Raw genomic sequence first — 12,194 nt, 5'->3', positions numbered from 1 at the left:
CGCCCCGACAGCGATTCCTACACGAAGCGCTACGCCATTGGCCGCTCAGCCCCACGTGACGTGGCACACGCCGACGCCGCCACTGGGCGGGACTTCTTTCCCTCACGCGAGGGGGGGGGATGGGAGGAGTTACTGCTGCCGTTTTCGTGAGCCGTCCCTCCGCGCACCCGCTGCGCGGATGGTTCCGCCCAGCGCCTGGGGCGCCCCGCTCCGGTCCCCTCCGTTATGCCGCGGTACTGCGCGGCGTCCACCTGCAAGAACCGGGGAGGGCAGAGCGCCAGGGATCGGGGCAAGCTGAGCTTCTACCCGTGAGTGCCTGCGGAGCGGTGTGGGGGCTGGCGCCGGGCCTGCTGGACGCCAAAGGGGCAGACATCGGGTGAGGCGGGGCCCGCAGCGGCCCCTCAGGAGCCGGGGTGAGGAGCCATTAAATGGCCGAGAAGTAACTTTAGGGGCTGGCGGTCGCCTCTGAACCTTGCTTGGTGCTCTCGTTTCTGGGGAGGAGGAGAAGGCGTAGGGCGAAGTGGTCGACAGGTTGAGCATTTAACTGCCCCCCACGAAGGCTGCCAGCACTTCCTGGTGGGAGGGGGGATGAAACAGTATGGAAAGGCTCTTGAATAGGTACGGGTATTTGGGAAGTGAAAACTGAAGAGATTCGACATTCGCGGTTATAATCTTGAGGCTGTTTAGTGTTAGAGCTAAGCAGCACCGTGTACACTGGTTTTCTGAAGTGTGCCTGCCTTTGTGGTAGGGGTGTTTCAGCGGGACAGGCATTCGTCGAAGTGTTGGCTTAATGGTAAGGCAGCCGGGTATCCTGCGTCTAACAGCTTGCAGCTGGACCCTGCGGAGTAGGAAAGTAAACGTACATTGGTTCTTTGAATTTAAATATTCTCACTAGGATTATTAGCTTGCAAACAGCGGTATTGCTGGTCTGTTTAGAGGCTGCTGAGCTAGCTGGAAGCTAACTAGCTTGGCTGACAAAAAGCAGTGTAGGGTGGCTGAATGGTACTATCCGGCCACCTAGTTGATTAGTCACCATTCCAGGCCCCTAGTAACCGGTGTACTTGCTGCAGTTACGTGGCTGTTGTTTCCCGGATCCTGAGTCTCAGACCAGAAAGTTAAAAACTGTTTCCCAAACTTGAGAGGAGCACAGTGCAGGTAGCTAAATATTAATGTGTTTCTGTTGAACAAAAGTGTGCTGAGAATTTGCCAACAAAAGGGTTTTTGTAGCATTTAAGAAAAAATTGAATAAGTTTCACAACTAGCCTCAAAATCTGTTTTAATAATGTTTAAACCTCAAACCTTTTGCTTCAGTTTTGTCTCAGTTGCTAAGTAGTCAATGTTATGCCATCATCAGGAAGGCTATGCAGGAAGACTGCTTTGAAATGGGTTTTAGCTTAGATTGAAGGAAAAGCTCTTTTTCCTGTTATGTCTCTTAATATGTAATTCATTCTAAAACAATCACGAAATTATGGGGAAATGGTTTTAGAGAATGTGAGTGCCACAGAGATGATCAGAACACATTTACGTGCTAATACATATTTATATGCAGATGTATGTCATCAGTATAAAGATGACTGCAAAACCACAGCTGTTTCATCTAGCCTTTGAATTGTGCTGCTGTGGTCCTGAAGAAGGGGTGCTGAGATTTGATTTATGGAGATTTCTACATTACAGCTGGTACTGATACGAATTGCAAGTTTTATTCCCTTCCGTCTTACCACCCCAAAGAAGTCCTCTGCAGCTCTGTAGTTTTGGGTCTGAGCCCCTTCTGAACTTTCTAACTGTGACCTAATCTCATGCCCTTCTTTGGTTTATTTCTTCACTGCTCTGACTTGTGCAGTGGTGGCAGCTTATTGGATAAGTTATGTCCACTTCCCATTTTACTTTTTTGTGTGTGTGTGCCTTGTTTACACCAAAGAGCAGATTCTGTTGATGAGTGAGGGGTTATTGAGGCAGGAGCAGGTTTTGGCAAAGTCACCCTGAAGCTAAAATAATATTTTTTGCGATGAGCCATTGTCTCTCCCTACAGATTATCTTGTTTCTCGTGTGAAGCTGGCTGACTCGGGAAAGCAGTGAGTGCTCTGTTGCAAGAGTAATGGTAGTAGAAGTAAACGTTCTCAAGACCTTGTGGAGAGGGTGTATTTGGTGACATGATCTTCAATTGAAAGAAGACATCCTCTTACTGAGAGCCTTTTTGGACCTCTGTATTGTAACATCCCAGGCTAAGCTCTGTTACTCATGGGGCATGCCATGTGATGTATGCAATGCTGCTATTGCATGTGCATGACCTAAGTAGGCAGGATTTGGAAAACCAGAACCTCTAACCTGTCCTTCAGAGGTTATTGTGTTTGTGCCAGCAGTGATCCTTGCATTCTTGCAGATACTCAAACCCAGATCCATGAAAAGCCTTCTGTTTCCTTGGTAACTTGAAAACTCAAATGGCAATAAATTCAAAAGATTGGGGAAGTGGTAAAGACATGCACATTTATCCTCTGAATCTCAGGTGTCTTTCAAGATCAGCCAAGTTTGTAGTTTTGGAGCACTGTGTGCCTGTGTGAGAGTGTCTTTGCCATGTGTTGCTTTTGGAGGAAACCTGCTGCTTCGGGGATTTGAGAGGATCTAGGGCTTGTCAAGAAGCTGCCTGACTAACTGGTGCTTTTCATAGGATTGGAGTGACACAGCGCTCCAGGTTCTCTCCCCAGCCTTTGCTGTATGGGAATACCTCACTGCAAAGCTGATTTTTTTTGTGTGTGTGTGCATTAGAGTTCCGTAAATGCATGGTAATATGCATAACCAAAATAAATCATTGTTAATTGAAAGGAAAAAAGAGTTAAGGGAAGAGAAATTGAGTTAAAAATGTTCCACTTCCATTTGTTACATGGTAGAGTTAAAATAAACTTGATGTGCAGCAGAGAAATCTGTAAGCAGATTTCAAATGCCCTGATACCTGCCTGGGAAGAGAGGAGAGCCAAGAGTGGTCTCAATGCTCATGTTACTATTGCTGTAACTGCTTCACTGTAGATGCATCATAGCGAGCATTTAACTTCCCTTTAATCCCCTCAGTGATTCACTGAGTAAATTACATGTCTTTGCCCACTTTCTTTTAATTTAGTTCTCTTTCCCATGTCAGTGTTTGACCTCTTGCGTCTATTTTCAAAATCAATTTTTTTATCTATGAATGTGCATACTCTTCATTTTCCTTTTCAAATAGGTTAGATGGTTGTAAAGTTAGTTATGGATTATATAATACTGTGGGGGCTCTCAACACTGTACGAAAGTTTACTTGCTGAAACACAAGATACAGAAATGCATTGCATTTGTGTGTATTTGTTATTTGACCAAAAATTAAATCTAGCACTGGAAATATTCACATACTTCAGATTATCTGCTAATTTGGATATGACGTATTATAGCAACAAAAGTTTTTGTTACTGCTTGTGTCTAGTAAGACAAAAAAAAGTCCCACAAATACTATTTATAAAATGAAAGTCAGACCTAACTTTTTTAAAATTAAGACAGTGTGTTTCATCTTGCTTCAGCAGAACTTTCTGAGCAAGTGCTGTAGGATCAAACCTTTCAAAACATCTTGGCCATAGGTTCTGAAACCTCAGCTAGCAGAAATCAACAGAAATTCTGCTGCTGAACTCCAAAGCAAATATCCAACTAGAAATAACTTGGGTAATTATTGGATTAACATGAAAGTGGCATCCTGATTAGCATTTCATATTTAAATTCTTTTTCAAAAGGCTTATTTTTATATTTTTGTAAGGAAAGGCTGCCTTGTAAGGAACGATGAGGTATTTTTTATTTGAAAAGAATAAAGAAACAAAAATATTTTTTTAATTTTTGTTCATTTGTTTGTTTCAATTGCTTTGAAAAAGGTTTCCACTTCATGATAAAGAGAGACTTGAGAAATGGTTGCGGAATATGAAACGAGATTCATGGACTCCAAGTAAGCACCAGCTTCTGTGCAGCGACCATTTCACCCCTGATTCCCTTGATGTGCGATGGGGTATACGATACTTGAAGCATACTGCTGTACCAACAATTTTCTCTTCCCCAGAAGATGAGGTAACATATTCCTATCTTTTTGAAATTGTAGTACAAAGCTAATCAACTATTGATGCCATACAGGTGTTCTCATTATCTGTACTATATTCATGTTTTATTTAAAAATAAGATTCACATCAATTTTCAGGATATCCAGTTATTTGGATGATAATATTTCCTGGTTGCCAATTATCTTTTTGTTTTCCATCATTATCTGTTTCTCTGTTTCTTTAGCCTGGCCTCTTGGTTTGTTTCTTTCCCCTACCACCCTTCTGTTTGTTGTTTGGATTTAGGTTTGGGTTTTTTTTGTTTTTGTTTTTGTTTTGTGTTGTTTTTTTTTTTTCCCTTCTGTGTTTGCTGTAGGTTTTGTTTGTTGGGTGTTTGTTCTGGTTTTTTTTTTTTCCCCTTTGTGACTGTGGTGCACCTGGATACCAGGTACCATCAAAGTTGTTCAACCACTTCCCTCCTCAGCTGGATAAGTGAGGAAAAATCTAACGAAAGGCTTGTGGGTTTAGATGAGGGCAGGGAAAGATCACTCACCAGATACTGTTATGGGCAAAACAGACTCAGCTTGGGGAAAATTAATTTATTACTAATCTCTGCTCCAACACCTGGAGCACCTCCTTCTGCACTGACCTTGGTTTCTGCAGAGATATTTCTCCCATACATTCTCACACCTCTTTCCAGCCACAGGTGGTTGCAAGGGGGGTTTTACCCCTTCTTAGCTATGTTATCACTGGGGCACTACCACCATTGCTGATGGGCTTAGCCCTCGCCAGAAATGGGTCCATCTCAGAGCCGGCTACAGAAGCCACCCCTGTAGCCCCCACTGCCTTGATGCACAAACCCAGTACACTGGCATGAGCGAAGTTAAAGTTACTCCTTGCCCTTTTTTGTTCTGGGCATTTTGGGGTTTGTGGTTTAGTACAAAGGCCTAACAGGAGTACAAGTTCTGCAGCTTGGACTCTTCATAATGAAGCTTATTAAAAAAAAAAAAAACCCAAGACACTGACTGTTAGTTTATTTTCTGTTTTATTTCACATACTAAAAAGCTCTTCTGGATACTGATCTGAAATTTAATCATGTGGTGGTGTAGTTTATGGGGGGGGAGAAAGGAACGGAAATAAGGTAGCTGAAAAATGATAAGTTTCAAACCATGCCTTTTCTGTAAAAATTGATCCTTCTGCTAAGATTTCTATCCATCCAAAAAAATAAGTTTTTTTTTTTTGTTTTTTTGTTTTTTGGTTTTTTTTTTTTTTTTAGGAAGTGCAGGGTTTAGTTGTAAGCATTTTAATGCTTATTTAAAAATCAGCTTGTGGTGTTGTACGTGAATGTGTTTCACTATTGTGCAAGCCTGTGTTCATGATCTTTTTTTGTTGTTAAGTTCTCTTTGGGTTAGACTGCATGACTAAAAATTTGCTATATCCTTCTCAAACAACATTGTTGCATCTTTAATGCAAAAATCTTGTGCTGTGCATATTTTATATGCATATATTTAATAGAATGTTTCAGGTGGTAATAGGAGATGCTTGCCAGTCTTTGCCAGACACATTTGCATAGCTAGTTATTTTCAAGTGCTTTTAAAATAATGATGACTCCTGTAAACCAGTAAAGTTCCTTAAAAGTTTGAAAAAAGAAAAAAAGTATTATTTCCTTTAGAGCTTTAATATAGTATTTTAACATCTAGGACCTGAAGCAAAAGTTGTGGAAGGTACTTATATGAATTTTTGGGTCTCTTGTATAATTTTTAAACAGTGCTTATCTGAATTACTCCTTATGCAGTGCCATGCTATAGAATGAGATTTGCCCAATTTTTTTTTATGCTCAAGTGAATTGCTAGTTACAAGGTGGTTGGTTTTGTGTTATTTTTACTCTAGGAAAAAGATTCTTCTCAGAAAAGCCCACAGGAGAGAAAGAAAGAAGACCTAGAAGAAACAAATAAAAATGTAGTGTCAGAGAAGGCATTTGTACCACTTAAACCTTGTACACCAAAGAAAACTCCTGTACTCGCAGAAAATGTGGATGAAAAAGCAGAAGTAATTTGTTCAGCTGCATTGAGTAAACCTTTACAAATTCAAAAACTGCAACTTCAAAGTGGAGAAGACTTTCAGGCAGACAGCTTTGTTCTTGATAGTTCATCAATGCATCATATACATCAACCTGATCCTGTTCTAATGGCAGCAGCAGTTCAGAGCATGGAAGCTACCAGTGTTCATACTTCTGTAGAGGATCCAGCAGGTTGTGCAGCTACAGTCTTGCAATTTACAGACCCTGACTACTTGAACTCATCTCTGAAAAATGCTTTAGGTTCAGTTACTGACTATGCAATTGAAAATCCTAACTCTCATATTGTAGGATGCTCTGTTGAAGTACAGCCAACAAGTGAAAGCACAGTTTTACTGAGTACAGTGACACAAACTATTGAACAGTTCAGTGGAAGTGAAGAATCTGTCATTGCTATTATTGTGCCAGCTGAGAGTTCAGAAGAGCCTGAAATGGTGAATAATTCTTTTCTGCCTATTAAGCCGGAGTTACTTGACATAGAGGAGACAGAAACAGATACATCTGCGTATATGAATCCATATGGTGGTAATGAAGTATTACAAAATGAGCATTCGTACTGCAAACAAGACATAGACAGAGATCTCCTTTGGCAAAAAATTTCAAAGCTCCACTCTAAGATAACCCTACTTGAAATGCAGGAGGTAGAAACACTGGGGAGACTGAGGTCCTTGGAAGCTCTTGTTGGACAACTGAAGCAAGAAAACCTGCTTTCTGAAGAAAAGCTGGGGATTGTAGAAAACTGCTTTACAACACTTGAAGTGACGGTGTTACAGTAAAGGCTTTCAATGATTGTTCTAAAGTATCTTTTTAGCCTCTTTGACCTTTTGGATAAATTTAAAGGGTTTCTTTTTTTTTCATTCATGGTATTTTAAGCATCTAATGCAGATTATGTGGATAGCAAATATTCCTTAAAATGTTACATCAGCCACTGTCAAAACTGCGTAATAGAGTATTGCCTGTAAAACATAACTTGCAAGTAAGCTTTAAAAAAGTATTAAACCTGTTAAAGTTTTATTAAGAAATATATGAATCAAATAAAGATAACTTAAACCTTTCTAACTGCGGGCTCCTCTGAAACATGCAACTCTGGCATTTGTTGCAGCAGTAGAATGGACAGAAGAAGAGTGTAGGATGGACAATTGTAAAACTGTTGTTTAAAGAAAAAAAAGTGTTCCATTTCTCTTCCGAGTAAGGAGTTAAATAATACACATTGTCCAGAGAGGCCATAATTGCTGTGTAATTTTCTGTTCATCTAACATATGTTCTCATAGTTTGTTGTACACTTTGACCTTATTAAAATTGTTTCTGCAATAAAAGGTGTTTCATTTAGTTCTAGAAACAAAGATTCTTTAAGAATATTGTTACAGTGAGGAGGTTCATCTCCTTTTTGGGGAGTGGCATTATTCAGCTCAAGTGGAAACAACAATCTTAAATAGTGTTATTTTTGTTGGTTAATAAAAAAGAAAGATCTAACTGTTCCGTGACTGCTACCTGCTCAGCTTTGCTCCTCTTACAGTCTGTAGGTGGGTAATGCATATACCCTTAACCATACACTGGAGAAAAAAATGCTTTGTGAGGCAAATTGGTAGGGAAAGTAACAATCTGTAACATTGCTTCTCTGGGCAATGTGTTCCAGTGTTTCACCACTCTAAATAGGACTTTCCTAATACCTAATCTAAGTTTCTCATCTTTAAGCTTGAAGCCATTACCCCTTGTCATGCTTCTACATGTCGTTCTGAAAAGTCCCTCACCAGATTCTTTTGTATGCTCACTGTCAGTACTGGAAGACTGTGACAATGTCTTCTCTGAGCTCTACAGGGTGAACAAGCCAAACTCTTTCTTGGCCTGTCTTCATAGGAGAGATGCTCCAGCCCTTTGATTGTCCCTGTGGTCCTTCTCTGGAGTTACCAGACTAGAAATCCATTCCTCTGTATTCATTTTATTCACTAGTTCCTAGTGCAGAGGGTACCACTACAGTATAAAGATACTGAAAATTCATTTGGAGGGAAATGGATTTGCTTAAATAACTTCTGCTTATTCTTTGTGCCACCCCTTGGATCTGGAGTTCCTTGTACAATCTAGTACAGTGAACTAGTACTAGGTCATCTAGTCCAACTATACATTGCAGTAGGACTAGATGGTCATTGTAGGTCACTTGCAATACAACCACTCTATTCTATTCTACAATGATGAGATTACTTGAGGGACTCAGATATATTTTCTTTTATCCAAAAGTGTGTCCATACCACCACCGGTTCTGTCTAGGATTGAAACAAACGCATTCTGTTGCAGTCTGTTACCTGTATTGTCTATCAGACATATTCTAAACTGTTTTGGTTATGTTTTCATAAGGAATTGAGGATCAAGTAACACTAATTACAAAGCTCGCCTCCAACTAAATAACAAGCTGCAAATTAGTCAAACCAGAAAAATTTGAGACTTGGGAGTAGCTGCCTACAAGTTGTTCTAGTAAAGCACAGTGCTGTAAGAGGTTAGTCTGTATCAGTAACCACTGTGAAGGGCCTGGTTTGTCCTTGCTCGTTAACTTATTTCCGGCTCAGGATATGCTTGGGAAAATTCCTAAAGAAGGTAAAGGTCAGTTATAATATGGTGAATTATTTACCAGGGCCCCAGGACCCACTGATGTTTTTCATGAATGTCATTACAAATGCTCTGCTAACACGTATTTTAAGGCTGACTACCCAGTTCAAAATTCCACTGAAGGTCTTGAATGACAGTGAGAGCTCAGACATGGCAAAGGAGTTGCAATGCTTTATACTGTTGTCTCAGCAAAGCTCTAGTCCCAAAGAAACTGTGGGTTTATTTAACATTTGCATTTATGAAACGTTTTTGCCTTTACTAATAGTTTCTAGTATTAAAATTGAGAATGTTATTTGTGGCATAGATTTCATTAAACCTGGGGGGAAAAATACTCAATTTTCCTTTTTTTATGGAGTTTCCTGAGACTACAGCAGAAAAACTCAGTAAATCTACAAGCCTGTCACAAATCCTATAAATTTCCCTCCCAAGAGGTGATTTGAGCCAGGGAGCCTAAGGTGCATGTAGCAGGCCCTCTGCCTTTCTTACTTACATGCTTCACACACAGCTTTTTGTGCCAGAGAGATCATTATTAAGGCCTACAATTAACTCTTCTCAGTTGAGCCTGTTACCTAACTGCTGCCTAAAGTAACCTCTACTCCCTTACCAAGCAGGATACTACAGCTTTTAAGCAAAGGTGCCTAAGAAAATGTGTTATATAACATCACAGTTTACTAACCTGGGGTTGTCAAACTTCCCAGTTTTCCTTGATTCTAAATTTGACATGTGATCGCTCAGTGTGTCAGAACACAGTGTGTCCATTCAATCTTGGTATGTCCGTCCCATCCAGGTTCATGGTTTCTGCAGTGAACAGCCTCACTAACTTCAAAAAAAGCTGATACCAGGGGTCAGCTGAAAACATGATTTGGTATGTAGCATTTCTCAGGACAAGTTTTGCAGCGATGAAGGGGTTGAAACTCCACAAAGCAATTTGAAAGTGCACCAGAATCCATGCTGTGTTTTGTAGGTGACTGCTGCAAATCAATAAAATTTTGATTATTTTTTTTTTTGTATGAAAATATTTAGTAGTATAGCTGGCTGTCATTGCTTACAGGCAAATACAGCAAGGTCCTTTGCTTCAGTGATATGCTGACACTGAATAACTCAGGCTAATTATTCTGAGGAAGGGAAAATACCATGTTGGAAGTTGCCACACCCCACTGAATTAGATGCTACATGTATATTGTGTTTTCAGTGTTTCCTAATCATAAGGCTATACAGCCTTTGCACACAATTTTATTTCACTAAACTTTATGGACTCCAAAAGGTGCTTTCTTATTCCTTGAGATCCAATGGAGATTGCTTTTGTGCAGTTGCAGACCAGCATCAAAGCAGTACACCGAATCGTAACTCCCTCTGTAATGTATCAGCCCTATCTTGATCAGAGTTAAATGTTATTATTTCTCTTTTCAATAATTTTGCATTCGCATCAACTATTTTTTTAACTTTGCCGATTTCCACTGGTGTAATTAATTACTTCATCATTTTACAGATGTAACAGATGCCAGCTGTTTCCTTAATTCACTTCTTGAACTGTTAAGCTGTATTTCTTTGCTACTGTCCACTCACTAATGTGGGAGTTTGCCATTTGGCTTCCTCCTAGGTCTTCATTTAAATTCCACCAGTTTTATTGTCTAGGAGCAGTGTAGTTCTGTCTGAAACAAACTGGTGCCCATTTCCACCTTCTTCATGAGATGGGGTGTGAGGCTTTACCTAACTCATTCTGAATGCAGGGATGGCTACAGGGGATCTTTTCTTTCTCTCAGACTAAGTATCCAGGACTTCTCTTCTGTACTTTCTTGCATAAGTGGTGCAAATGATGACTACACTCTCGCATGCTTCACAGGCATTCATTACAAGTCTGTCTAGATCTCTCATTAGATGTCTTTGGTATCTTTTTACTCTCTTTTACCGCAGTAAAGCTGTAGTTATTAATCCTTTCCACTTACACCCTCTCCTACTCTGGGACTTGCCTCCTACATTCAAAAAAACAGCAGCAGATGTGGGCTCACTCAAAATGCCATCTTTGTTAATAATTCTGTTTCTTCGTCCTGTTCTGCTTTGCCCAAGCTACTCTACGACAGCGGGTGCTTTGGACCAGTACCACGGGGTCCAGCTGTGCCCAAGATGGCCCTGGGACAGCCACCTGCTCTGCCTCCTTAGAAGGAACCCCCCACCTCTGGCTGCGGTGCTGCTGGGATCAAGTGGCACAGTTCACAAATTCATGCTTGATGCTGTCTTTCCATCAGTAAACTTGAAGCTACATGTCACATCTGAAGAATCACTGATAGAGGGTAGATTTAGATTAGTTATTAGGAAGAAATTCCTTATTGTGAGAGGGGTGAGGTGCTGGAACAGTTTGTCCAAGGAAGCTGTGGATGCTGCATCTCTGGAAGTGTTCAAGGCCTGGTGAGATGCTGTAACACCCAGGGACCCCGTCACCTCGCCAGGTGCGGGCTTATGCTGGCAGCTCATGTATGCTGTGGATTCCTACAGCCATAATTAGTTAATTGTGTCAATAACAGTGGTAGAGTGTACTTGGCAAGAGGTATTATTTCTAAACCCCCTGAGGTTCCTTTATTCTTAGGTTTTAAACTTCTTAATGACAGTAGGGCAATGAAACCCAGAGCCTGCTTTTGTGAGAGGTTGTGTCCACCCGGTGAAAGGCACCAGGAAAGACCCACTTGCCCCGGAGATGCTGTGAAGAGCAGAATGACAATTTTTTAACCACCCAGGCAGAACCAGACTCAGTCCACATCCAGCCCCAAGGTAAGGTGTAAGATGGGTTAGCGGTGAGTGACTTAGGCATTGTCCTCTTCCACAAACTCCACAAGGAGGAAGCCTTGTGCCATGTTGCTAGGTTGGGGGGTAAATGGCACCTGCACACTGAGGCCTTGTGAGTGATGCTCTAGGCCATGGGAGAAGCTCAGGGGCCAGGGAGGAAGGAGTGGACTTTGGCATTTAGAGTTGCTGCCTGGCAAAAGTGCTTTCCTGTGGGGCATCTCTGCACTGCTGATGCAGCAGCAACTGCAGGTGTTGCCTCCTCTTTGGGATCCTGCATGCCATGCAGACCTCAAAGCTACAGAGAGAACCCAGTAATGCACTGGAAAGGCATGAATTGCCAGCACCACGGCAAGAGGGAAGAGAAACAGAGAAAGAGAAAAGGAAAAATTATATGTTCATTAATGACCTAAAAATGAACTTAGGTTTGGACAAAAAAAAATACATATTTCTTTGCTCCTTTACCAGAGAATTTATGACTTCCTAACACAGGCTAATGTACATTTTTACAACCACAATTGGATGTCTGGAAAATTATTTAGAATTTTATTCACAGTAGACCATATAAGAATATCACTGCTTTATCTTCTTCTTCACTGAAATCAGTATAATTACTTTCTAATTTACCAGACCATTTACTGCTGCAGACAAGATGTGAGTTTGTGCCAAACTGTTTTCCATAAATAGAATAATAAGAAAAA

General features: G+C 40.8%; 1 protein-coding gene across 3 annotated transcripts; it reads left to right on the top strand.

Moving 5' to 3' along the window:
• Nucleotides 1-103: 103 nt before the first annotated feature.
• On the top strand, nt 104-7,430 carry THAP5 (THAP domain containing 5). Of its 3 annotated transcripts, none has more exons than XM_065693744.1 (3): nt 104-376; nt 3,882-4,071; nt 5,928-7,430. In XM_065693744.1, the coding sequence occupies exons 1-3, from the start codon at nt 120-122 to the stop codon at nt 6,888-6,890; spliced, it is 1,410 nt and encodes a 469-aa protein (XP_065549816.1). In that variant the 5' UTR covers nt 104-119; the 3' UTR covers nt 6,891-7,430. The 3 variants fall into 3 exon arrangements, with proteins under 3 accessions (XP_065549816.1, XP_065549895.1, XP_065549967.1); XM_065693823.1 differs by having other exon boundaries at nt 134-308; XM_065693895.1 differs by having other exon boundaries at nt 332-413.
• The last annotated feature ends 4,764 nt before the right edge of the window (nt 7,431-12,194 follow it).

This window comes from Lathamus discolor, chromosome 1 (assembly GCF_037157495.1).
Source record: "Lathamus discolor isolate bLatDis1 chromosome 1, bLatDis1.hap1, whole genome shotgun sequence".
In the NCBI taxonomy this organism is placed as follows: domain Eukaryota; kingdom Metazoa; phylum Chordata; class Aves; order Psittaciformes; family Psittacidae; genus Lathamus; species Lathamus discolor.
The sequence above is the reverse complement of the archived record's forward strand: the minus strand, read 5'-3'. Positions and strand labels throughout refer to the sequence as shown.

Coding starts and splice junctions, on each gene's coding strand:
- THAP5 (XM_065693744.1), top strand. CDS start 120: ATGGGAGGAGTTACTGCTGCCGTTTTCGTGAGCCGTCCCTCCGCGCAC. Junction 377..3,881: donor GCCAAAGGGGCAGACATCGG/GTGAGGCGGGGC, acceptor GCTTTGAAAAAG/GTTTCCACTTCATGATAAAG. Junction 4,072..5,927: donor TCTCTTCCCCAGAAGATGAG/GTAACATATTCC, acceptor TTTTTACTCTAG/GAAAAAGATTCTTCTCAGAA.